At 37.1% G+C, this 21,275-nt stretch overlaps 1 protein-coding gene across 2 annotated transcripts in view; it reads left to right on the forward strand.

Moving 5' to 3' along the window:
* The window catches only part of TTC29 (tetratricopeptide repeat domain 29), a 261,762-nt gene extending 242,633 nt beyond the window's left edge, over positions 1-19,129 (forward strand). Inside the window, exons 12-13 of one of the 2 annotated variants that reach the window (XM_033857319.2) lie at positions 16,242-16,311; positions 16,851-19,129. In XM_033857319.2, the coding sequence (XP_033713210.1) occupies positions 16,242-16,311; positions 16,851-16,854 (74 nt within the window). In that variant the 3' untranslated portion in view covers positions 16,855-19,129. Of the gene's footprint in view, positions 1-16,241; positions 16,805-16,850 lie in introns of those variants that run through there. The other variant, XM_073805519.1, reaches the window with a different exon arrangement.
* Positions 19,130-21,275: the final 2,146 nt, after the last annotated feature.

Here is a 21,275-nt window from a genome sequence, read left to right on the forward strand (position 1 = left end):
GGTAAGCCTTGTGGGGATTTTTCTTTAATGCAACAAAAGTGCACCGTTTCTGTCTTCAGAAATAGTTTCTCTCAGATCCTAGCTCATCTAGAACCATATTACATAAGTAAGGGCTTTGCTTGTACGTTAGTATTTTACATCTTAGAGTCTTACTAAATCCTTTTTTGATCAATCTGATATTGAGCAGATCTATATTGATTTCTTCTACACTTGTTTATGGTATTTGTTTTGTTATATCTAGGATTAAAAGCCAAATTAACAAGTGTAATCAATTCTCTTAGTGATAAAGAAAGTCCCCTAGTACGCTTATACACATTCATCTAGGGAGAAAAAACTTAAGTGAAGATGTTGTAATAAATGGATCGATTTATTCAATCACTGAGCATGAAAACATTAGCTCTGGGAAAGCGCTTTCCTCTAAGAGCTTTAGCTACTGAGTTTCTCTTGTGTTGCACCAAATGATTTGCATTTTTAGAGAAAGTTCATGTCTGCAGTGAGTTCCAGTGAAAACATGAATAAATTGCTTTTCTTCCCCTCTTTTTCTTACTTTATGAAGCTGAATCCATTAGGGGTTGAGTCAAAGTATAATGAAATAAAGGCAACAACGCACCTGATGGAAACCCTGGATTAGGTTCCTCATTGCCCAAGCCCAGTTGTCCTAGATTTCCTGTCAGCTTAGTGGTCTTCAGGGAGATCCCTGGGGCACGTGGCAATTTTTTTTAACTGCTATGTTAGAAACCATCTCTAGAAGACAAGAAAATAGACAAACGACAATTAAGGACTAGATAGGATTTTCATGGCAGTTCTCCACAAGGTCAAATAAATCCTCCTCTACAGCTGCCTAATACAGCTGCCTAAGAGGCTTTCCTATTACCTTCCTTCTTTTGAATTCACTGGTGTGAGAGTGAGTATAGAAGTTATGAACATGGGCTTTGGATCCAAACTGACCTGGGTTTGCATCTCCACTGAGCCAGTTTTCACCTGTGTTATATTGAGCAAAAGTCAATCCCTTAGTGTGATAATGTCTAGTTGCATCCATGTTGCTGCATGTGTATAACTGAGTCACTTTGCTGTACAGCAGAGATTGCCACAGCATTGTAAATCAACTCTACTTCAATTAAAAAAAAAAAGTCAATCCCTTCAACCTTTGGTTTCCTTATCTTCACGTTAGGGAGGTTGAGCAGTTTAAAAAAAGAGGCTCCCATCCAAGTACTAACCAGGCCCAACCCTGCTTAGCTTCTGAGATCAGGCACTTCCGGAGTGTAAGAATGAAATAATGCCATTTGCAGCAACATGGATGGACCTAGAGATTATCATACTAAGTGAAGTAAATCAGACAGAGAAAAACAAATATCATATCACTTATATGTGGAATCTAAACTATGATACAAATGATCTTATTTACAAAAGAGAAACAGACTCACAGACATAGAAAACAAACTTATGGTTACCAAAGGGGAAAGGGGGTGGGGCAGGGAAAAATTAGAAGTATGGGATTAGCAGATACAAACTACTATATATAATATAGATTAAAAGACAAGGTTCTAATGTATAGCACAAGGAACTATATTTAATGTCTTGTACTAACCTATAATGAAAAAGAATATATACATGTATGTATGTATGCACAACTGAATCACTTTTGCTGTACACCAGAAACTAGCACAACACTGTATATACTTCAATAAAGTATGTATGACAATAGTTAGGATATGAAATTTTTTAATTTAAAAAATGTTTTAAAGTTCTATCACATTCCCTCATACAAAATACACTCTCAATCCATGGAAATGAATTTAATTTTTACTCATGATCTGAATGTTGCAACTGAACAAAAGACAAGCAGCTATCCTTCCTCTTTTTACCAAACAGGCTATTTTGCTCCTACCTTAAATAGTAGGTATAAATAAGAGGAAGGTTATACAAAACAAAGGGTCTCAAACTTTAGTGAGCAAACAGATGACCTTGGTGTTCTTTTAAAATGCAGATTCTGATTTGCTAGGTCTAGAGTGGGGTCTGAGACTTAGGGCGTTTTTTGGGGGGAAGGGGAGATGTTTCAGGAAAGAGGGTACTCTGATTTTGGTTATTCCATCTTGACTAGAAAAACTGCAGAATTTGTAATGTGGCATTAATTGGAGAAATTTTAAAAACTGTATGAAGACATCAACACTATATTTATTTATCTTAAGAAAGTATTCAGTGTCTGAACAGACTGACAGATGTGAATAAGATACTCTCATTAAAAGTTTAGATATCTTGAAAAAGAAACTCAGGATAATTCTGTGTCAATGTGATCTCTTCAATGCTTCATCCAAGTCTGGCTCCATTCTATTTAAGATAATGATGCTTAAGGGAGGGGAAAGAACCTATAATTTTGAGTTCAAATATACTTCTGATCCTTGTACAAATTTTAATAGGCTTCATATATGAACAAGAACCTTTGAAAAGGGAATTGCTGTATACCAGAACCTGTAATATGAAAGGTCACATGTCAGTTTTTGACACTTAAGAGAGTCTACCCAAACTTGATGTGTTCTGCCTTAAAAGTGTTTTATCTTGACTCTTATACTCATCAGATATAGAATAACCACATCATGACTTCTGCTTCAAAACACAGTTGGAAGAAATTACCTTTTTGTTTGTTAACAGAAAATAGGAAAGTATTACTAATAAAACTTGTATGGTTTTGTTTTTTGGGGTTGTTTTGGTTGGTTTTGGTGGTGGTTTTTGTTTTGTTTGTTTTTATGGGAAAGTGGGATTAACTCTGTAATCTCAGTCTTCGGTTCATAGAATTTTTATAGACTGTAAATGAGAAGTACCATGAATGACAAACCAGTATTATAAAAAAAACACAAAAAAACAGGGGGGCAAGGAGGAGAAAAAGAGAAAGGGGAAAGAAAGACAAGGAAAAGAGAAATATCAAATCATATACTAGCATCAAGTATGTTGACACTTAAACCATGCTTCACATGACCAAACTGGTGACATTTGCACTTTGTGATTATTATATGCAATTTGACACCACACACACACACACACACACACACACACACACCACAAGATCCATTCTCCCACTTTGCTCTGTGTCCCAGGAGACTGATTTCAGACTGCATCTCACAGGTTAACTTGCCTGCTGTCTTCCTGGTTTGGATTTATCTAAAGGGAGTCATCAGCAGGGGATCGGAGGTTAGGAGGTGGAAAGGTCAGGAATTATTCCTTAGGCCCTGACTTCAGCTGAGTTCTGACAGCTGTGACACTACAACCGCTGCTTCTAGGTTCAGTTGGATGAGCACTGTTCTAAACTTCCATCCCTCACTCAGGGTCCAATAACACCATCCTGTCCCCCTTTACCTTCAGCCTGGGGAAGATAATGGGATAGCATCCCTCCACTGGCAGTCACTGGGTGCCTCAGGATCTCTTGTCATTCTAGCCCTGCCCTCATCTCTTAATAGCCCCTCATTAACATCTCTTCAAAATCCCAGTTGAATGTGCCATCTGCTTCCTCCTGACTGATACGCAAGGCCTTCTCTATTGTAACAAGTGGGGTGGCTAAAGGCAAGCAAGTACAAGAAATATTAGGAAACTTCCACTTGCTAAAAAGTTCAGTTGATGAGAGAACAGTGCCAATGAGGCCATAATGTGTATCTGGCTGTGCTCCAGGCTCACAGGCTATATCCCTGACCAGCCATTTTACACACCATCAGTTACAAGGAGGACCATGCCAAAAAGGACACGGGAGTCTGTGCCAATCCTACTTCTGGGAACATAATTCAAAGACGAGCTGTTCAATTGAGATAGCTTCAAAATCATCTTTGTTCCCAAAGAACAGATTTTGTGATTCTAGTGAAAATTTTATACAGGCTATTTGAAATAATAAAACCATCCCTGTCAATATCTTTATCAAAAATATACTTTCATTTTGTTACTTTGTCATTAATTCCTAATGACATAGGTTAAAAGTCAAGATGATCAAAATATGCCTTATATTGGCAATTGGACTCGGGACTTATAAGAATATATATTCAACTTGTTTCTTTAAAATTTTCCAACTGTTGTGATTAAATGAATGAAACTACATAACACTGTCTAGAAGATAAGCAGTTAAATTTTTATTTATTTAAAGTGATTTTCTGATTATCAAGTATGAATGACAAATTTTCAGTGTATATACTCTGTTCTCCTCAGTACAGTTACCTTCTAAAACCACATTGTAATAGGCCATTGTAGATATAGCACTGTATTAATATTGATATACTGGGCTTACTTCCATGGTGTTAATTTTATGTGATTTGAATACATGGGAGAGGGGGAGCGACTTCTGTCCGTTTTTTGGAAATCAGTCTCTGAGACTGTCTACTATGAGCATGAAAAAGAACTATTTCTACTAAAATTGAATTGTGCTGTAATACTAAAGCAAAATATAATCTCCTCACTAATAATGGCGTAATGCTAAGATCACCCATAAGATACGAGCAGTTTTCATACATGGTATTCTTAATCATTTTCATGAAACACAACCTGAATTTTATTTGTTAACAAAGGCTTTTGAGACATTTTGATAAGGTCAACAGAAAGCACAGTCTTTTAACATTAGGTGATCAACTTTGTGACAATAGCAGGACCGGCAGACCTAATGGAATAATAGCCTGCAGGGTCCAGCTAAATATAATATACAAACGTAATCAACCCTATGATGACTATTCAGAAGTAATCCCTTTAGCTTTGAACTGCAACACATATTTCAACAAAGCAAAAACCTTTTGAAGAAATTCTCTGCAGACGACACTGATACAATACATCCTTCATATCCTGCTCTACGTGTTTGCTGCTTATAGTGAGTTTTAAATTTAAGGTAATGACTGTTGTATATTCATGTGAGCATACAACAAAACTTTTGATTTGTTGTGGAAAGGTTGAATCCATTACCAGGGGTCTAGTCTATAAACTCTGACACAACCTTTATGTATGAGTTATTATTTACCTTTTTCTAGTAAGGCCACTAAAAATGTTTTGCATGACGAAATGATAAAAATTCATTCACCTTTTCAGTCACAAAACTACCAGGTAGCATCTCTCCCATTTCAACTTATACTCCCCTATAGATAACGTTTTTTAAAATCTCATTTATATGTAGTACTGTATTATATGAAAATTATATGCCATTGTTTTCAAGTAAAGGAATGGGTTTGTAGGTTTATTGCAATTCAGCATCGTTGACTTATTCTATTGCTCTTTGGTACAAGGTAGCCTAGAATGTGGTAAACTGAAATCCTTTTGTTGCCCACTTGGGGGAATCTACCCTTTGAGAGTCTTTACTATTAGCAACAGGGAAGTGCCTATTTCTATTGAAATGGTAGACGGTGTAAGCAAATACCAAACTCTCAGCTTTGCACTGGTTCTGGTCTCCCTTGCTGGAGTGATATGGGTCCTAATCTTCCAGCTTCCTTGAAGATCAAACATCTCAAATCATACCCTAAGAATAGACCCACAACAGGAAACCTAGGTTAGGAATCAAAATGAGTGCTTTTCCAAGATGGAACCAAGAGTCAACAATCCCATGATGCTCACCTTGTTGCAAATGAACAGAAGTCTCAGAAAACCTGAATGATAACTTCAAATATTCCCCTGTATAAATTAACCTTTGCTAAGGTTTCCTAACTCAGCAAGTATCAATGTCTTTTTTTTAAACTAGCAATTGTGGCCCAAGTTGAGTAAAAGAGTAGCTGCAGATGTAGCTATTCTTCTCAGAAAATCTACATGAAAACTGTTCCACAATAAAAATCACCTTTGCTGAGCATCTGAGGAATGAATGCTAAACAATTATTTGAGACCAACCAGGCATAATTTCAAACTTGGAAAATCCAGGAACAATTTCTCCAATTTAAAAAATATTGTTACATCCTGCCAAACCAAAGAGAATGCTGAGTTTAAGACATTAGATAGTATAAAACAGGCATTAGTATGTCAGGATGGTTCTCTGTATTGCGGTGCAATCAAAATATTAAACTGAGAAGCCCAGCATAGTTCTTTACTTCAAAAGGTGATGGAATATATCAGTTAAAGTAAAGGCTAAGCTACTATTACAAAGAGTCCCAAAAGTACAGTAGCTTAAGAATATAGAAGTTTGTTTCTTCCTTAATCCTGAAGTGAGCTGTCTACATTTACAAGGTAGTCCCACAGGCATTCAGGGGACCATGACCTTCTGTCTTATTGTTTCACCATCCCCCAGGGCAGGGTTTCTCAATATAGCACTATAAAAATTTTGAGCTGGATGATTTTTTTTGTTGGAGAGAAGGGTGGGGAATGGCTGTCATGAGCACTGTAGGATATTAAGCAGCATTCCTGGTCTCTACCCACTAGATGCCAGTAGCACTTCCACCGACCAGTTTTGATGACAAAAATATCTCCAGATATTTCCAAATCTGCCCTGTGGAGCAAAATCATCCCAGTTGAGAACCATTAACTTGGATGTTGTTATTGTCTGCATGGTTGAAACTGAATCATAAATTTCCATGTTCAAGATTGAGGAAAATGGGAAGTTTAAGGAGAAATGAATGCCCAATGCCTAATGCTCAGGCCCAGAAGCAGTATGTATCATTCTGTCCACATTCATTGATGAGAACTTACTCATGTGTCTTCAACAAAATATGTATATGTTGATTGGAAAGATTTAGTAGAGTGCAAAAAAACTGATAAGTGAAAGACAGAAGGAATTACTAGAGCTGTGTCTTGTGTAGGCAAGAGAGGATGAGATCTAGTGAAGACCTAGAGGGGTTGACCTTAGATGGGAGTATGGGAGACATGAAGCATATAGAACAGAAACAAGTAAGTAACTCTTGACACAGCTTGTGGAAGCTTTTTCCTACTATGTTATATTTCCTCTATGAAACTGGAAAATAAATCATCAGCTGAGAATGATAATGAATGTAGAGAGTTGGAGGTTTGAGAAAATGGAAGAAAGAGTAAATGTCATCTAGGAGAGTGGAAGAATGAATGGACTAGGAACATTTAATAGGATGGCCTTAAAGTATTGAGTTCCCCCTAATGTCAGTGACCATGAATTTAAAGTGAGACCCACTTGTATGTTTTTCCAGCCACACAGAGCCTTACACTGCGGGAGAGGACTAGGAAGAGAGTTGGATTTAACTGGGATTATAGTTTTGTCAAGAGAATATAACAAAGTGAGAAAAAAAGGGTAAGGAAGTCAGCCTATATGCAAGAGGGTGAATGACCATGGAGTTTAAATGGTACAAAGAAGGGAAAGAAGAAATCCAAACAGGGAGGAACAATGAAAAGATAGTAGAATTGGAAGTCCCAGTGGGGTTGAAGAATTGCTACTGGTGGGGTAATAGAGGGAGTGATCCAGAAAAAATAAAAGCTGGCAGTCTACTAGTTGAATGCATAAAACTGAGTTTGAGGGGGGCTTGTAATTACAGGTAATGAAAAAGTCTGAGAATAAGCATGGGAATTAATGGCTATGGTAAGGTAAAGGACAAGATCTAAAAGAACAGAGCTCAAGGAATTGAGATCCAGGGTGAAAGACTCTTCTAAACATACACTTAAATTGCTAAATTAAGAAAGTAGTGGGAAATTGACAATGAGCCAATGATGAAATGAACTGAGAACAATCCAGTTGCAGGCAGATCACAGCAATAGTTGATTATATAAACTGATGATGTGAGTTTTAGGAAGGGAAGAAGGGAGGGCAAATACACTGAAAGAGAACAATAAGGAGGAGGACACCTGCCCATCTCCAAGTACCATGGTAAGAGGACTGATGAAAAGAAAAACAAGAAGGGCTTCTGGGCTAGCAGTATCCTCAGAGGGCAGCCAACATTCTGTCAGAGCAAGAAAGTAGAAGGAATTTCAGAAAATAAAGTGAGAATATAGTGGAAATGTTTCAGGAGTTGTGGTACGTGGGATATGAGGACAAAATATGAAATATGCAGAACTTTATGAAAAGTAGAATGCAGGAAATGAAAGGGGACCTGGACACTGAGGCCTGTTATAAGCAAGGATAAAGAACGTCTTATTAGATGAGTGCATTCAAGTCAAAAGTAGAAGGGTAGGAGACCTTCAAGATGGCTGAAGAGGAAGCTGTGGAGATCACCTTCCTCCCCACAAATATGTCAGAAATACATCTACACGTGGAACAACTCTTACAGAACACCTACTGAATGCTGGCAGAAGACCTCAGACCTCCCAAAAGGCAAGAAACTCCCCACGTACCTGGGTAGGGCAAAAGATAAAACAGGGACGGGACCTGCACCACTGGGAGAGAGCTGTGAAGGAAGAAAAGTTTCCACACACTAGGAAGCCCCTTCACTGGTGGAGATGGGGGGTGGCGGGCGGGGGGAAGCTTCAGAGCCACAGAGGAGAGCACAGCAACAGGGGTGCAGAGGGCAAAGTGGAGAGATGCCCACACAGAGGATCATTACCAACCAGCTCTCACCAGCCTGAGAGGCTTGTTTGCTCACCTGCCGGAGGGGTGAGGTCTGGGAGCTGAGGCTCAGGCTTCAGAGGTCGGATCCCAGGAAGAGGACTGGGGTTGGCTGTGTGAACACAGCCTGAAAGGGGATAGTGCACCACAGCTAGCTGGGAGGGAGTCTGGGAAAAAGTCTGGAACTGCCTAAGAGGCAAGAGACCATTGTTGCACGGTGCGCGAGGAGAGGGGATTCGGAACACCACCTAAACAAGCTCCAGAGACTGCGCTAGCCACGGGTATCAGTGTGGGCCCTGGAGATGGGCATGAGACGCTAAGGCTGCTGCTGCAGCCACCAAGAATCCTGTGTGCGAGCACAGGTCACTATCCACACCTCCCCTCCCGGGAGCCTGAGCAGCCCACCACTGCCAGGGTCCCATGATCCAGGGAAAACTGCCCTGGGAGAACACATGCCATGCCTCAGACTGTTGCAATGGCATGCAGACCTCTGCCACAGCAGGCTCTCCCCGCATTCTGTACCCCTCCCTCTCCCCAGCCTGAGTGAGCCAGAGCCCCCTAATCAGCTACTCCTTTAACCCCGTCCTGTCTGAGCAAAGAACAGACGCCCTCAGGTCACCTACATGCAGAGGCAGGGCCAAATCCAAAGTTGAACCCCAGGAGCTGTGCAAACAAAGAAGAGAAAGGGAAATCTCTCCCAGCAGCCTCAGGAGCAGCGGATAAAATCTCCACAATCAACTTGATGTACCCTGAATTAGTGGAGTACCTGAGTAGACAACGAATCATCCCAAAATTGAGGTGGTGGACTTTGGGAACAACAATATATATATTTTTTTCCTTTTTCTCTTTTTCTGAGTGTGTATGTTTATGCTTCTGTGTGTGATTTTGTCTGTATAGCTTTGCTATTACCATTAGTCCTAGGATTCTGTCTGTCCTTTTTTTTTTTTTTTTGGATAGTTTTGTGTTTTTTTTAGTATACTTTTTAGTGCTTGTTATAATTGCTGGATTTGTTTTTTGGTTTAGTTGCTCTCTTCTTTCTCTTTTTCCTTTTTTTCTTTTTAAAATTAATTTTAAATTTTTTTAATTTTTAATATTTATTTTAATATCTTTTATTTTATTTTTCCTTTCTTTCTTTTTTCTCCCTTTTCTTCTGAGCCATGTGGCTGACAGGGTCTTGGTGCTCCAGCTGATGTCAGGCCTGTGCCTCTGACGTGGGAGCGCTGAGGTCAGGAAATGGGTCCACCAGAGACCTCCCAGCTCCACATAATATCAAACGGCAAAAGTGCTCCCAGAGATCTCCATCTCAATGCTAAGACCCAGCTCCACTCAACGACCAGCAACCTCCAGGGCTGGACACCCTATGCCAAACAACTAGCAAGACAGGAACACAACCCCACCCATTAGCAGAGAGACTGCCTAAAATCATAATAAGTTCACAGACACCCCAAAACACACCACCAAACGTGGTCCTACCCACCAGAAAGACAAGATCCAGTCTCATCCACCACAATGAAGGCACTAGTCCCATCCACAAGAAAGCCTACGCAACCCACTGAAAAAACCTTAGTCACTGGGAGCAGACACCAAAAACAATGGGAAATACAAACCTTCAGCCTGCATAAAGGAGACCCCAAACACAGTAAATTAAGCAAAATGAGAAGACAAAGAAACACACAGCACATGAAGGAGCAAGATAAAAATCCACCAGACCAAACAAAGGACGAGGAAGTAGGCAGTCTACCTGGAAAAGAATTCAGAGTAATGACAGTAAAGGTGCTCCAAAATCTTGGAAAGAGAATGGAGAAAGTACAAGAAATGTTTAACAAGGACCTAGAAGAACTAAAGAGCAAACAATGTTGAACAACAGAATAAATGAAATTAAAAATTCTCTAGAAGGAATCAATAGCAGAATAACTGAGGCAGAAAAATGGACACGTGACCTGGAAGATAAAATAGTGGAAATAACTACTGCAGAGCACAATAAAGAAAAAAGAATGAAAAGAATGGAGGACAGTCTCAGAGACTTCTGAGACAACATTAAACACACCAACATTCACATTATAGGGGTCCCAGAAGAAGAAGAGGAAAAGAAAGGGACTGAGAAAATATTTGAAGAGATTAGACTTGAAAACTTCCCTAATATGGTAAAAGAAATAGTCAATCAAGTCCAGGTAACGCAAAGAGTCCCATACAGGTTAAATCCAAGGAGAAACACACCAAGACATATATTAATCAAACTATCAAAAATTAAATGCAGGGCTTCCCTGGTGGTTCAGTGGTTGAGAGTCTGCCTGCCGACACAGGGGACATGGGTTCGTGCCCGGGTCCGGGAGGATCCCACATGCTGCAGAGCGGCTAGGCCCGTGAGCCATGGCCACTGAGCCTGCATGTCTGGAGCGTATGCTCTGCAATGGGAGAGGCCACAACAGTGAGAGGGCCGCGTACCACAAAAAAAGAAAAAAAAATTAAATCGAAAAACAAATATTAAAAGCAACAAGGGTTAAAAAACAAATAATACATAAGGGAATCCCCATAAGGTTAACAGCTGATCTTTCAGCAGAAACTCTGCAAGCCAGAAGGGAGTGGCAGGATATATTTAAAGAGATGGAGAAAAACCTAAAACCAAGATTACTCTACCCAGCAAGGATCACATTCAGATTTGAGAGAAAAATTAAAACTTTTACAGACAAGCAAAAGCTAAGAGAATTCAGCACCACCAAACCAGCTTTACAACAAACTAAAGGAACTTCTCTAGGCAGGAATCACAAGAGAAGGAAAAGTTCTACAATAACAAACCCAAAACAATTAAGAAAATTGTAATAGGCACACACATATCGATAATTACCTTAAATGTAAATGGATTAAATCCTCCAAGCAAAAGACAGACTGGCTTGAATGGATACAGAAACAAGACCTGTATGTATGCTCTCTACAGGAGAGCCACTTCAGACCTAGGGACACAAACAGACTGAAAGTGAGAGGATGGAAAAACATATTCCATGCAAATGGAAATCAAAAGAAACCTGGAGTAGCAATTCTTGTATCAGGTAAAATAGACTTTAAAGACTATTTCAAGAGATAATGAAGGACAGTACACAATGATCAAGGGATCAATCCAAGAGGAAGATATAACAATTGTAAATATTTATGCACCCAACATAGGAGGACCTGAATACATAAGGTAAGTGCTAACAGCTGTAAAAGGGGAAATAGACAGTAACACAATAGTAGTAGGGGACTTTAACACCCCACTTTCACCAATGGACAGATCATTCAAAATGAAAATAAATGTGGAAACACAAGCTTTATATGACACATTAAACAAGATGGAGTTAATTGATATTTGGAAGACATTCCATCTAAAAACAACAGAATACACTTTCTTCTCAAGTGCTCATGGAACATTGTCCAGGATAGATCATATCTTGGGTCACAAATCAAGCCTTGGTATATTTAAGAAAATTGAAATTGTATCAAGTATCTTTTCTGATCACAATGCTGTGACACTAGATATCAACAACAGGAAAAAATCTGGAAAAAATACAAACACATGGACACTAAACCATACACTACTTAATAATCAAGAGATTACTGAAGAAATCAAAGAGGAAATCAAAAAGACCTATAAACAAATGACAATGAAAACATGATGACACAAAACCTATTGGATGCAGCAAAAGCAGTTCTAAGAGGGAAGTTTATAGCAATAAAATCCTACCTCAAGAAGCAAGAAACATCTCAAATAAACAACCTACCCTTACACCTAAAGTAATTAGAGAAAGAAGAACAAAAACCCCAAAGATAGCAGAAGGAAAGAAATCATAAATATCAGATCAGAAATAAATGAAAAAGAAATGAAGGAAACAATAGCAAAGATCAATAAAACTAGAAGCTGGTTCTCTGAGAAGATAAACAAAATAGATAAACCATTAGCCAGATTCATAAAGAAAAGAAAGGAGAAGGCTCAAATCAATAGAATTAGAAACGAAAAAGGGGAAGTAACAGCTGACACTGCAGACATACAAAGGATCATGAGAGATTACTACAAGCAACTGTATGTCAATAAAATGGACCACCTGGAAGAAATGGACAAATTCTTAGAAAAGCACAACCTTCCAAGACTGAACCAGGAAGAAATAGAAAATATGAAAAGACCAATCAGAAGCACTGAAATTGAGACTGTGATTAAAAATCTTCCAAAAACCAAAAGCCCAGGACCAGACAGCCTCACTGGCGAATTCTATCAAACATTTGAGAAGAGCTAACACCTATCCTTCTCAAACTCTTCCAAAATAGAGCTGACGTAGGAACACTCCCAAACTCATTCTATAAGACCACAATCACCCTGATACCAAAACCAGACAAAGATGTCACAAAGAAAGAAAAGTACAGGGCAATATCTGTGATGAACTTAGATGCAAAAGTCCTCAACAAAGTACTAGCAAACAGAATCCAACAGCACATTACAAGGATCATACACCATGGTCAAGTGGGGTTTATCCCAGGAATTCAAGGATTCTTCAATATATGCAAATCAATCAATGTGATACACCATATTAACAAACTGAAGCATAAAAACCATATGATCATCTTAATGGATTCAGAAAACGCTTTTGACAAAATTCAACACTCATTTGTGATAAAAAACCCTTCAGAAAGTAGGCATAGAAGGAACTTACCTCAACATAATAAAGGCCATATACGACAGACCGACAGCCAACATCATTCTCAATGGTGGAAAACTGAAACCATTTCCACTAAGATCAGGAACAAGACACGGTTGCCCACTCTCACCACTATTATTCAACATAGTTTTGGAAGTTTTAGCCACAGCAATCAGAGAAGAAAAAGAAAAAATAGGAATCAAAATCAGAAAGGAAGTAAAACTGTCACTGTTTGCAGATGACATGATCCTATATGTAGAGAATCCTAAAGATGCTACCAAAAAATTACTAGAGCTAATCAATGAGTTTGGTAAAGTAGCAGGATACAAAATTAATGCACAGAAATCTCTTGCATTCCTATACACTAATGATGCAAAATCTGAAAGAGAAGTTAAGGAAACACTCCCATTTACCATTGCAAAAAAAAGAATAAAATATCAAGAATAAACCTACCTAAGGAGACAAAAGACCTTTATGCAAAGAACTATAAGACACTGATGAAAGAAATTAAAGATGATACAAACAGATGGAGAGATATACTATGTTCTTGGATTGGAAGAATCAACATTGTGAAAATGACTATTCTACCCAAAGCAATCTACAGATTCCATGCAATCCCTGTCAAATTACCGATGGCATTTTCCACAGAACTAGAACAGAAAATTTCACAATTTGTATGGAAACACAAAAGACCCTCAATAACTAAACCAATCTTGAGAAACCAAAACAGAGCTGGAGGAATCAGGCTCCCTGACTTCAGACTATACTACAAAACTACAGTAATGAAGACTGTATGGTCCTGGCATAAAAACAGAAATGTAGATCAATGGAACAGAATAGAAAGCCCAGACATAAACCCACACACATGTGGTCACCTTATTTTTGATAAAAGAGGCAAGAATATACAATGGAGAAAAGACAGCCTCTTCAATAAGTGGTTCTGGGAAAACTGGACAGCTACATGTAAAAGAATGACATTAGAACACTCCCTAACACTATACACAAAAATAAACTCAAAATGGATTAAAGGCCTAAATGTTAGGCCAGACATTAGAAAACTCTTAGAGAAAAACACAGGCAGAACTCTCTATGATATAAATCACAGCAAGATCCTTTTTGACCCACGTCCTAGAGAAATGGAAGTAAAAACAAAAATAGACACATGGGACGCAATGAAACAAAAGCTTTTGCACAGCAAAGGAAAACATAAACAAGACAAAAAGATAACCCTCAGAATGGGAGAAAATATTTTCAAATAAAGCAACTGACAAAGCATTAATCTCCAAAATTTACAAGCAGCACAGGCAGCTCAATATCTAAAAAACAAACAACCCAATCCAAAAATGGGCAGAAGACCTAAATAGACATTTCTCCAAAGAAGATATACAGATTGCCAACAAACACATGAAAGATTGCTTAACATCACTAATGATTAGAGAAATGCAAATCAAAACTACAATGAGGTATCACCTCACACAGGTCAGAATGGCCATCTTCAAAAAATCTACAAACAATAAATGCTGGAGTGGGTGTGGAGAAAAGAGAACCCTCTTGCACTCTTGGTGGTAGTGTAAATTGATACAGCCACTATGGAGAACTTTATGGAGGGTCCTTAGAAAACTAAAAATAGAACTACCATATGACCCAGCAATCCCACTACTGGGCATATACCCTGAGAAAACCATAATTCAAAGAGACTCATGTACCAAATTGTCATTGCAGCTCTATTTACAATAGGCAGGACATGGAAGCAACCTCAATGTCCATCGATAGATGAATGGATAAAGAAGATGTGGCCCATATATACAATGGAATATTACTCAGCCATAAAAAGAAATGAAATTGAGTTATTTGTAATGAGGTGGATGGACTTAGAGTCTGTCATACAGAATGAAGTAAGTCAGAAAGAGAAAAACAAATACCAAATGCTAACACATATATATGGAATCTAAAAAAAAAAAAAAAGTGGTCATGAAGAACCTAGGAGCAGGACAGGAATAAAGATGCAGATGTACAGAATCGACTTTAGAACATGGGGAGGAGGAAGGGTAACCCTGGGATGAAGTGTGAGAGTGACATGAACTTGTATATACTACCAAATGTAAAATAGATAGCTAGTGGAAAGCAGCCACATAGCACAGGGAGATCAGCTCAGTGCTTTGTGACCACCTAGAGGGGTGGGATAGGGAGAGTGGGAGGGAGATACAAGAGGTAGGAGATATGGGGATATATGTATATGTACAGCTGATTCACTTTGTTATAAAGCAGAAACTAACACACCATTATAAAGCAATTACACTTCAATAAAGATGTTAAAAAAAGTAGAAAGGCAGATATGAAAGTTAAGTAATAAATTAATATTTCTGTTTATGTCTAAATTTTCCATATCATATTTGATTATTTGGTTACTTTATATTGCTCTCTAAATTAATTGTCCTTCAGAGTTTTGCTTTAACAAGTCATCTTATCCCCAAACAGTGGCTGTTCCATTTGCCATTTCATATATCACAAGAATTCTGTGGGTTAGGAATTCGAACCTGGCTTGGCTAGACATCCATTTAGGTTACCCAATGATAATACTCAACTGACAGATGGGTTGATCTGAAGGATCCAAGAAAGTTTTACTCACATAGTGGAGCTTTGACAGGATAGCTAGAAGGCTGGGCTCAGCTGGGACTGTCAACTGGAGCATCTGTACATGGTCTCACCAGGATGACAATCTCAGGGTGGTAAGACTTCTTATATGGCGACTGGCAAATATCCTAAGAGAACCAGGTGGAAGCAGCACAGCCTTTTCTTATCTAGGTTTGGAAGTCATGCAGTCACTTCCTCCACATTCTATTGATTACAAAATAGTACTATGCCTAGCCCAGTTTCAAGAGGAGGGCAATTGGATTCCACCTCTTGAAGGGGAAGTGGCAAGAACATACTTTTGAGGAACGTGTAGAGTGGGAGATATCATTGTGGCCATCTTTGACCGATATAATCTGCACTGGTGATACAAGTTATACATAAACTTTTGTCGTACAGGTGATAAGGGTAGAGACCCCTGAAAAGAGATTCCCACGTTCAAACTCAAAAGAACTGTAAATTCTATTTGTGATAAGACATTAAATGTATACATCTTTTTATTTTAGGAGAGTCTAGAAGATCCACAATGGAAAGTTTATATCAAACCTCAGATTTTTCAGAAGAGGACCTCAGTGGGTATGATAAATCTAGTTAAACTTTCTATTAAGTATCGACATTATGCAAGATACTAAGTATAATGTAATTCTCCAAACACAAAAAAGTAACTTCATCTAACACTTGATAAGCTAATACTGAAACACTGGTTAAAAAAAAAAAAAGAAAGAAATCCTAGAGGTACTTTTAAATAATACATAAGGTTAAGTACTTTTAAGCTATGTCTAAAAATTACAGAATACAAAATCCAGTCGACCCTTGAACAACATGGAGGTTAGGGATGCCAACCCTCCCCACAGTCAAAAATATGCATATAACCTATAGTCAGCCCTCCGTATACATATTTGAATCTGCAAATGCAGATTCAACAGCCACTGATTGTATAGTACTGTACTATTTACTATTGAAAAAAGTCTGCATGTAAGTGGACTCCCACAGTTCAAAACCATGTTATTCAAGGCCAATTGAAATATCTTAAAAGCAAGGTTTTTTCGGGTTTTTTATTTTTTTTGCTTTTTAGTCCAATATAAAATTTAATTTTATAATTTATTTTTTTCCAGATAATCAAAAAAAATTAGACTTAAACCAACTTTTGACTCAACAACAAATCAGGAAGTAATTTATCATGTCACTTCAGTCTTCAATACCTGTAATATGAGTATGTTACAAATAATACAGTTATAATAAAACTATGACTATATTTTCATTGGATTTTGTATTATAATTTGCTACTACAAATTTAAAACATCTAAATCCATGAACATTAAATATATCCCAAATGCTTAGAAATATCAATAATTATCCATAAGCTAAACTGTAAAATTTTCCTCTTATCCATTATTCTACCAGAAATAGTGCTATTATACTTAATCTTAGCCAAAAGACTGAGAAGCAATAGAAATAATGCTATTATAGAATCAAAATTTGGTTGTGTCTAATGAGAAAATTCTTTTAAGCTTAAGGAAGTTTATGCTGAATAAAGGTAGGAAAAGATTTACTAAAATTCCTGGGAACCTTTTCAACATATGTAAAAGGATTATAACAAATAGAGACTATCATACTGATAAGTACTGCTCAAAACAGTCTGCTTCACCCAGGTAAAGGAAAACTCTGTTTCCTCTATTTGCCCCACTTCTGGCACCAAATGTGTGAGTTTTTCCACTCCAGTTCTCAGCAGACACTGACTGGGTGTCTTACAATTTAACTTAATTCTGACACTAACTGCCAGGAGTTGGCACAGACCACAGATTAAGGGATCAGGTCCGTAAGACTGTCCCCCACTTCACAGGCCAATTGCAAATCCCAGCTTGTCACCTGTGCTTCTGGCTGAGTTGGCTACAAACTGAGGATTCCCACAACCCCCTTCTCAGCTTCAATAATTTGCTATAACAACTCACAGAACTCAGGGAAGAAGATACTTACACTTGCCTGTTTGTTATAAAGAGTATAATAAAAGATATAGGTGAACAGAAAAATAGAAGTATAGGGCAAGGCATGGGATAAGGGGAACAGAGCTTCCATGCCCTCCCAGGGTGTAGCTCCCTCTGAGCACCTCAGTTCATTCACCAACATAGATGCTCCCCAAATCCTTTCATTTGTTTTTTATGGAGGCTTTATTACCTAGATATGATTGGTTAAATCATTGACAATTAGTGATTAACTCAACCTCCAGCCTCTCTCCCCAGAGGTCAGGACATAGGGTGGAAAGTTTCAACCCTCTAGTCACATGGTTGACTCCCTTGACCACTAGCCCCTCATTTTATGGGCTTTCCAAAAAGTCACTTTATTAAAATAAACCAAGTTGTGGTTGAAAAGTTCTTGTTATTAATGAAAAAACATGCTCATTTTGCCTTTATTCATCTCTCCAGAGCTGCTTAAGCTACCAGGGACAAAAAGCAAATATTAATTTATTGTATAATATTAGGAGTTCTGTGCCAGAAACCAGAGAGGAAGACCACATATATATTTCTTATTACAACATTACACTGTGTAAAAGTATATTTTATGATACTTTTAGCTGATAGTATATAATGTATCCATACCAATTTTAAAAGACTATGAAAATCCTTCAGTCTTAGACCCCTCCCCTAATGTGACTTACAAAATGAGAGGACATAGCTGAAATAATTATGTGTATAATTTCTAGAGATTTGCAGGTCTAGGGGAATCCATAAATGAAATTCTTTACCAAAAATAAAGACTTTTACTCCCACTTAACCTTAGTCAATATACACTTTAATTTTGGTTCTTTTTAATTCCTCATGATTAAAGTTTGGGGACTAACCCTAGAACACTGCAGTGTGGGGTCATACAGCTTTCACATAATAGTGATGCATCCACACCCTGCTCAAGGTGATGATTCAGTGCAAATACCAAAAACTGTAGATGGGGTAAGTGGAAAAATAGAAGAATTATCCTTTGTTGTTTATTGAATCAATAAACCCAATTTCCACAGCATCTCTGATTCCTGAAATTTTTTTTTTTTGCCATTCCCACAGACTTCTATGTTTTGTTTTGCCCAAGAAGTAGAATTAAAGTGTGTATAAATTATAACTCAATAAATCTGACATTTAAAAAAAGCAAAAGACAAAGAGGATATGACTATGGAGTAAATTCAGTCTGATCACAGTGTTATTTAAATACAGTTCTGTGTATTCATGGTTATGTGTATATATGTGTATAGAAAAAGCTCTTAAGTGTTCTGAATTGAAGTGTGAACAGTGATTATCTCTAGGGAATGGAAAAGGGGGAATAATTTTAATTTTATACATGTATTGATTTAAAATTTTCCACGTACATGACTATATATTGTGTGTAGGTGTTTTAACAATAAAAAATATTAAAGACAAAAAACATTCTGCCACCATGGTGTAAAAGTGATTCCTTAACCATTTTCATTTCAAATACTCCATCTCATCTCACTCTATTTAAAAAGTGAGATTAACCATGAGAAAACTTTTTTTTTCCTTTTATAAGAACAATTCTAGCTTTGAAGTTCTAAATCCAAATAACACATCTTATTTTTTTTCCTCTGAAACTGTTTCTGTAATAACAGCATTTCCTTATAGTGTCTTACTAAATTAATTTTAAGATACCTTAAAAAGATGTTTGGAAATTTTTGTGGGAATATTTTTAATCAAAATGCCCACATCTTTGAAAACACTTCAGGAAATTAGATGTATCCAACATAAACCTGTCGGGAAGGTCAACAGAAAAAAGAATTTACAATCAAATGCTAAACAGCCACACTGCTATCACTTCTGATAGATTTAATCAAAAGGTTTCTTCGGCAGTTTCTCCTTTAATTTCAGTTTGAGTCATTTTTATTTGTGAAACTGAAAACAAATCTGAAAACAAAATCAAGGTTTTATGATGACAGCTGCAAATCAAAATTGCACCAAATGCTAGTTCTTATCTATAAAAGGTCCTTTCATAAATAATGCAGAGAGGACCACTCACTGAGAAGGTATAAGTATTTACAATATTCTTGAATTCCTTTTTTATCAAAATGACAATGCCTAAAATGCAACATTCCCTAATGTACACAATTACTTGAGCTTTCAGTTTCTCCTTTAAAAAATTGCTATGATATCATCATGCCTTTTCAGTTTTTCATACTTTCTAATAAGGTTCCCTAAAGTGGTAAAAAAAAAATTGTATATCAAGTTACAGTAAACAAATACCTTTGTTCCCCCCACATTTTAGGTAACACTGATAGTATCCTGGCGTAGATATGCACTGATCTAATTTTTAAGGGACCCTTTATCTTTATTCTCTCCCCTTACTTCTTCCCTTCTAGGGGCTTTCCTTTCCTCTCATAGGATAGTGATAACATATCTGCACAGGAATGGTGTTATATATAGAAATGTAGAAGATATATTTGGTTGACTTTCAAGAGCCTCATTTAATGGTGAAACATAGGGAGTACTTAGAAAAAAGAAATGGACATAATTTCCATTAAGGTGAAAAGAATTAGTGCCTTCTTTCCAAAGTTACTATACCCAGATACTTTTTCAAAGAATGTATTATATTATCATTATTACTAACTGGTATTTATCTCTTCTCCCCACCACCCTCACACATACACACATACCACAGAAATTATAAAATGTGCCCTGGAGAGTAATGTGGCCATGCAATTATTTAGAGATTCTTATTTTTTTTTAAAAGATGACCCAAATTGACTGAAAATCAAAGAAAGAAAAAGATTCAACTGCTCTACATTTAATTAATACTTCACTAAAAATTGCTTTGCTTTACAAATCTCTTGCTTTTGTTTCTAACTTCTTAAGCTCTATCTGAAATAAGCATTTCTTCATAAAATCATACCCATAAACTTCATGAAATTGCAATTGATTATATTGCTATCTCAAAAATTTTGAATATATATACAATAACTTTATATTTTATATAATTATATATTATATATGTTTATATAAATATGAATTGTCTCAGTGGTTTAAGAAAACATTTTCATTGTTATTTGGACAATCTAATAGAATTAACCAGGGTGAATAAATTTGGCATCAGAGAACAATTAGCTTGTCACCACTTTTAATCCCTAAACTTTAAAACATGTTCTCCACCCACTAGTGGTCAAAAAAATTGCAAATTAAAACAAAAATGTAATCCTAACATTTTACCTATCATATGATCAAAATTTTAAAAGAATAAAAATCACCAGTGTTCCAATGCTCTCTAAAATAAAGCGGTAAAAAAAAAGTTTGGTCTAAATGCAATTTGACAGCAGATGCCAAAAGCCTTTAAAAACTTTTTGACCCTGCAATTTCATCTCTAAGAATTTATCTCAGGAAATAATCAGACAAGTGAGAAATGTTGAAGGTGCAAAACTGCTTATTTCCTTTCTCATGCTGGCATAAGAACAAACGAACCAAACCAAGATTCAACCTAAATACCCAATAATAAGTAATTGGTCAAATAAGTTATAGTACCTTCATACTAGGTATATTAGTCTTCTGTTATTG

This window comes from Tursiops truncatus, chromosome 5 (assembly GCF_011762595.2).
Source record: "Tursiops truncatus isolate mTurTru1 chromosome 5, mTurTru1.mat.Y, whole genome shotgun sequence".
NCBI lineage: Eukaryota > Metazoa > Chordata > Mammalia > Artiodactyla > Delphinidae > Tursiops > Tursiops truncatus.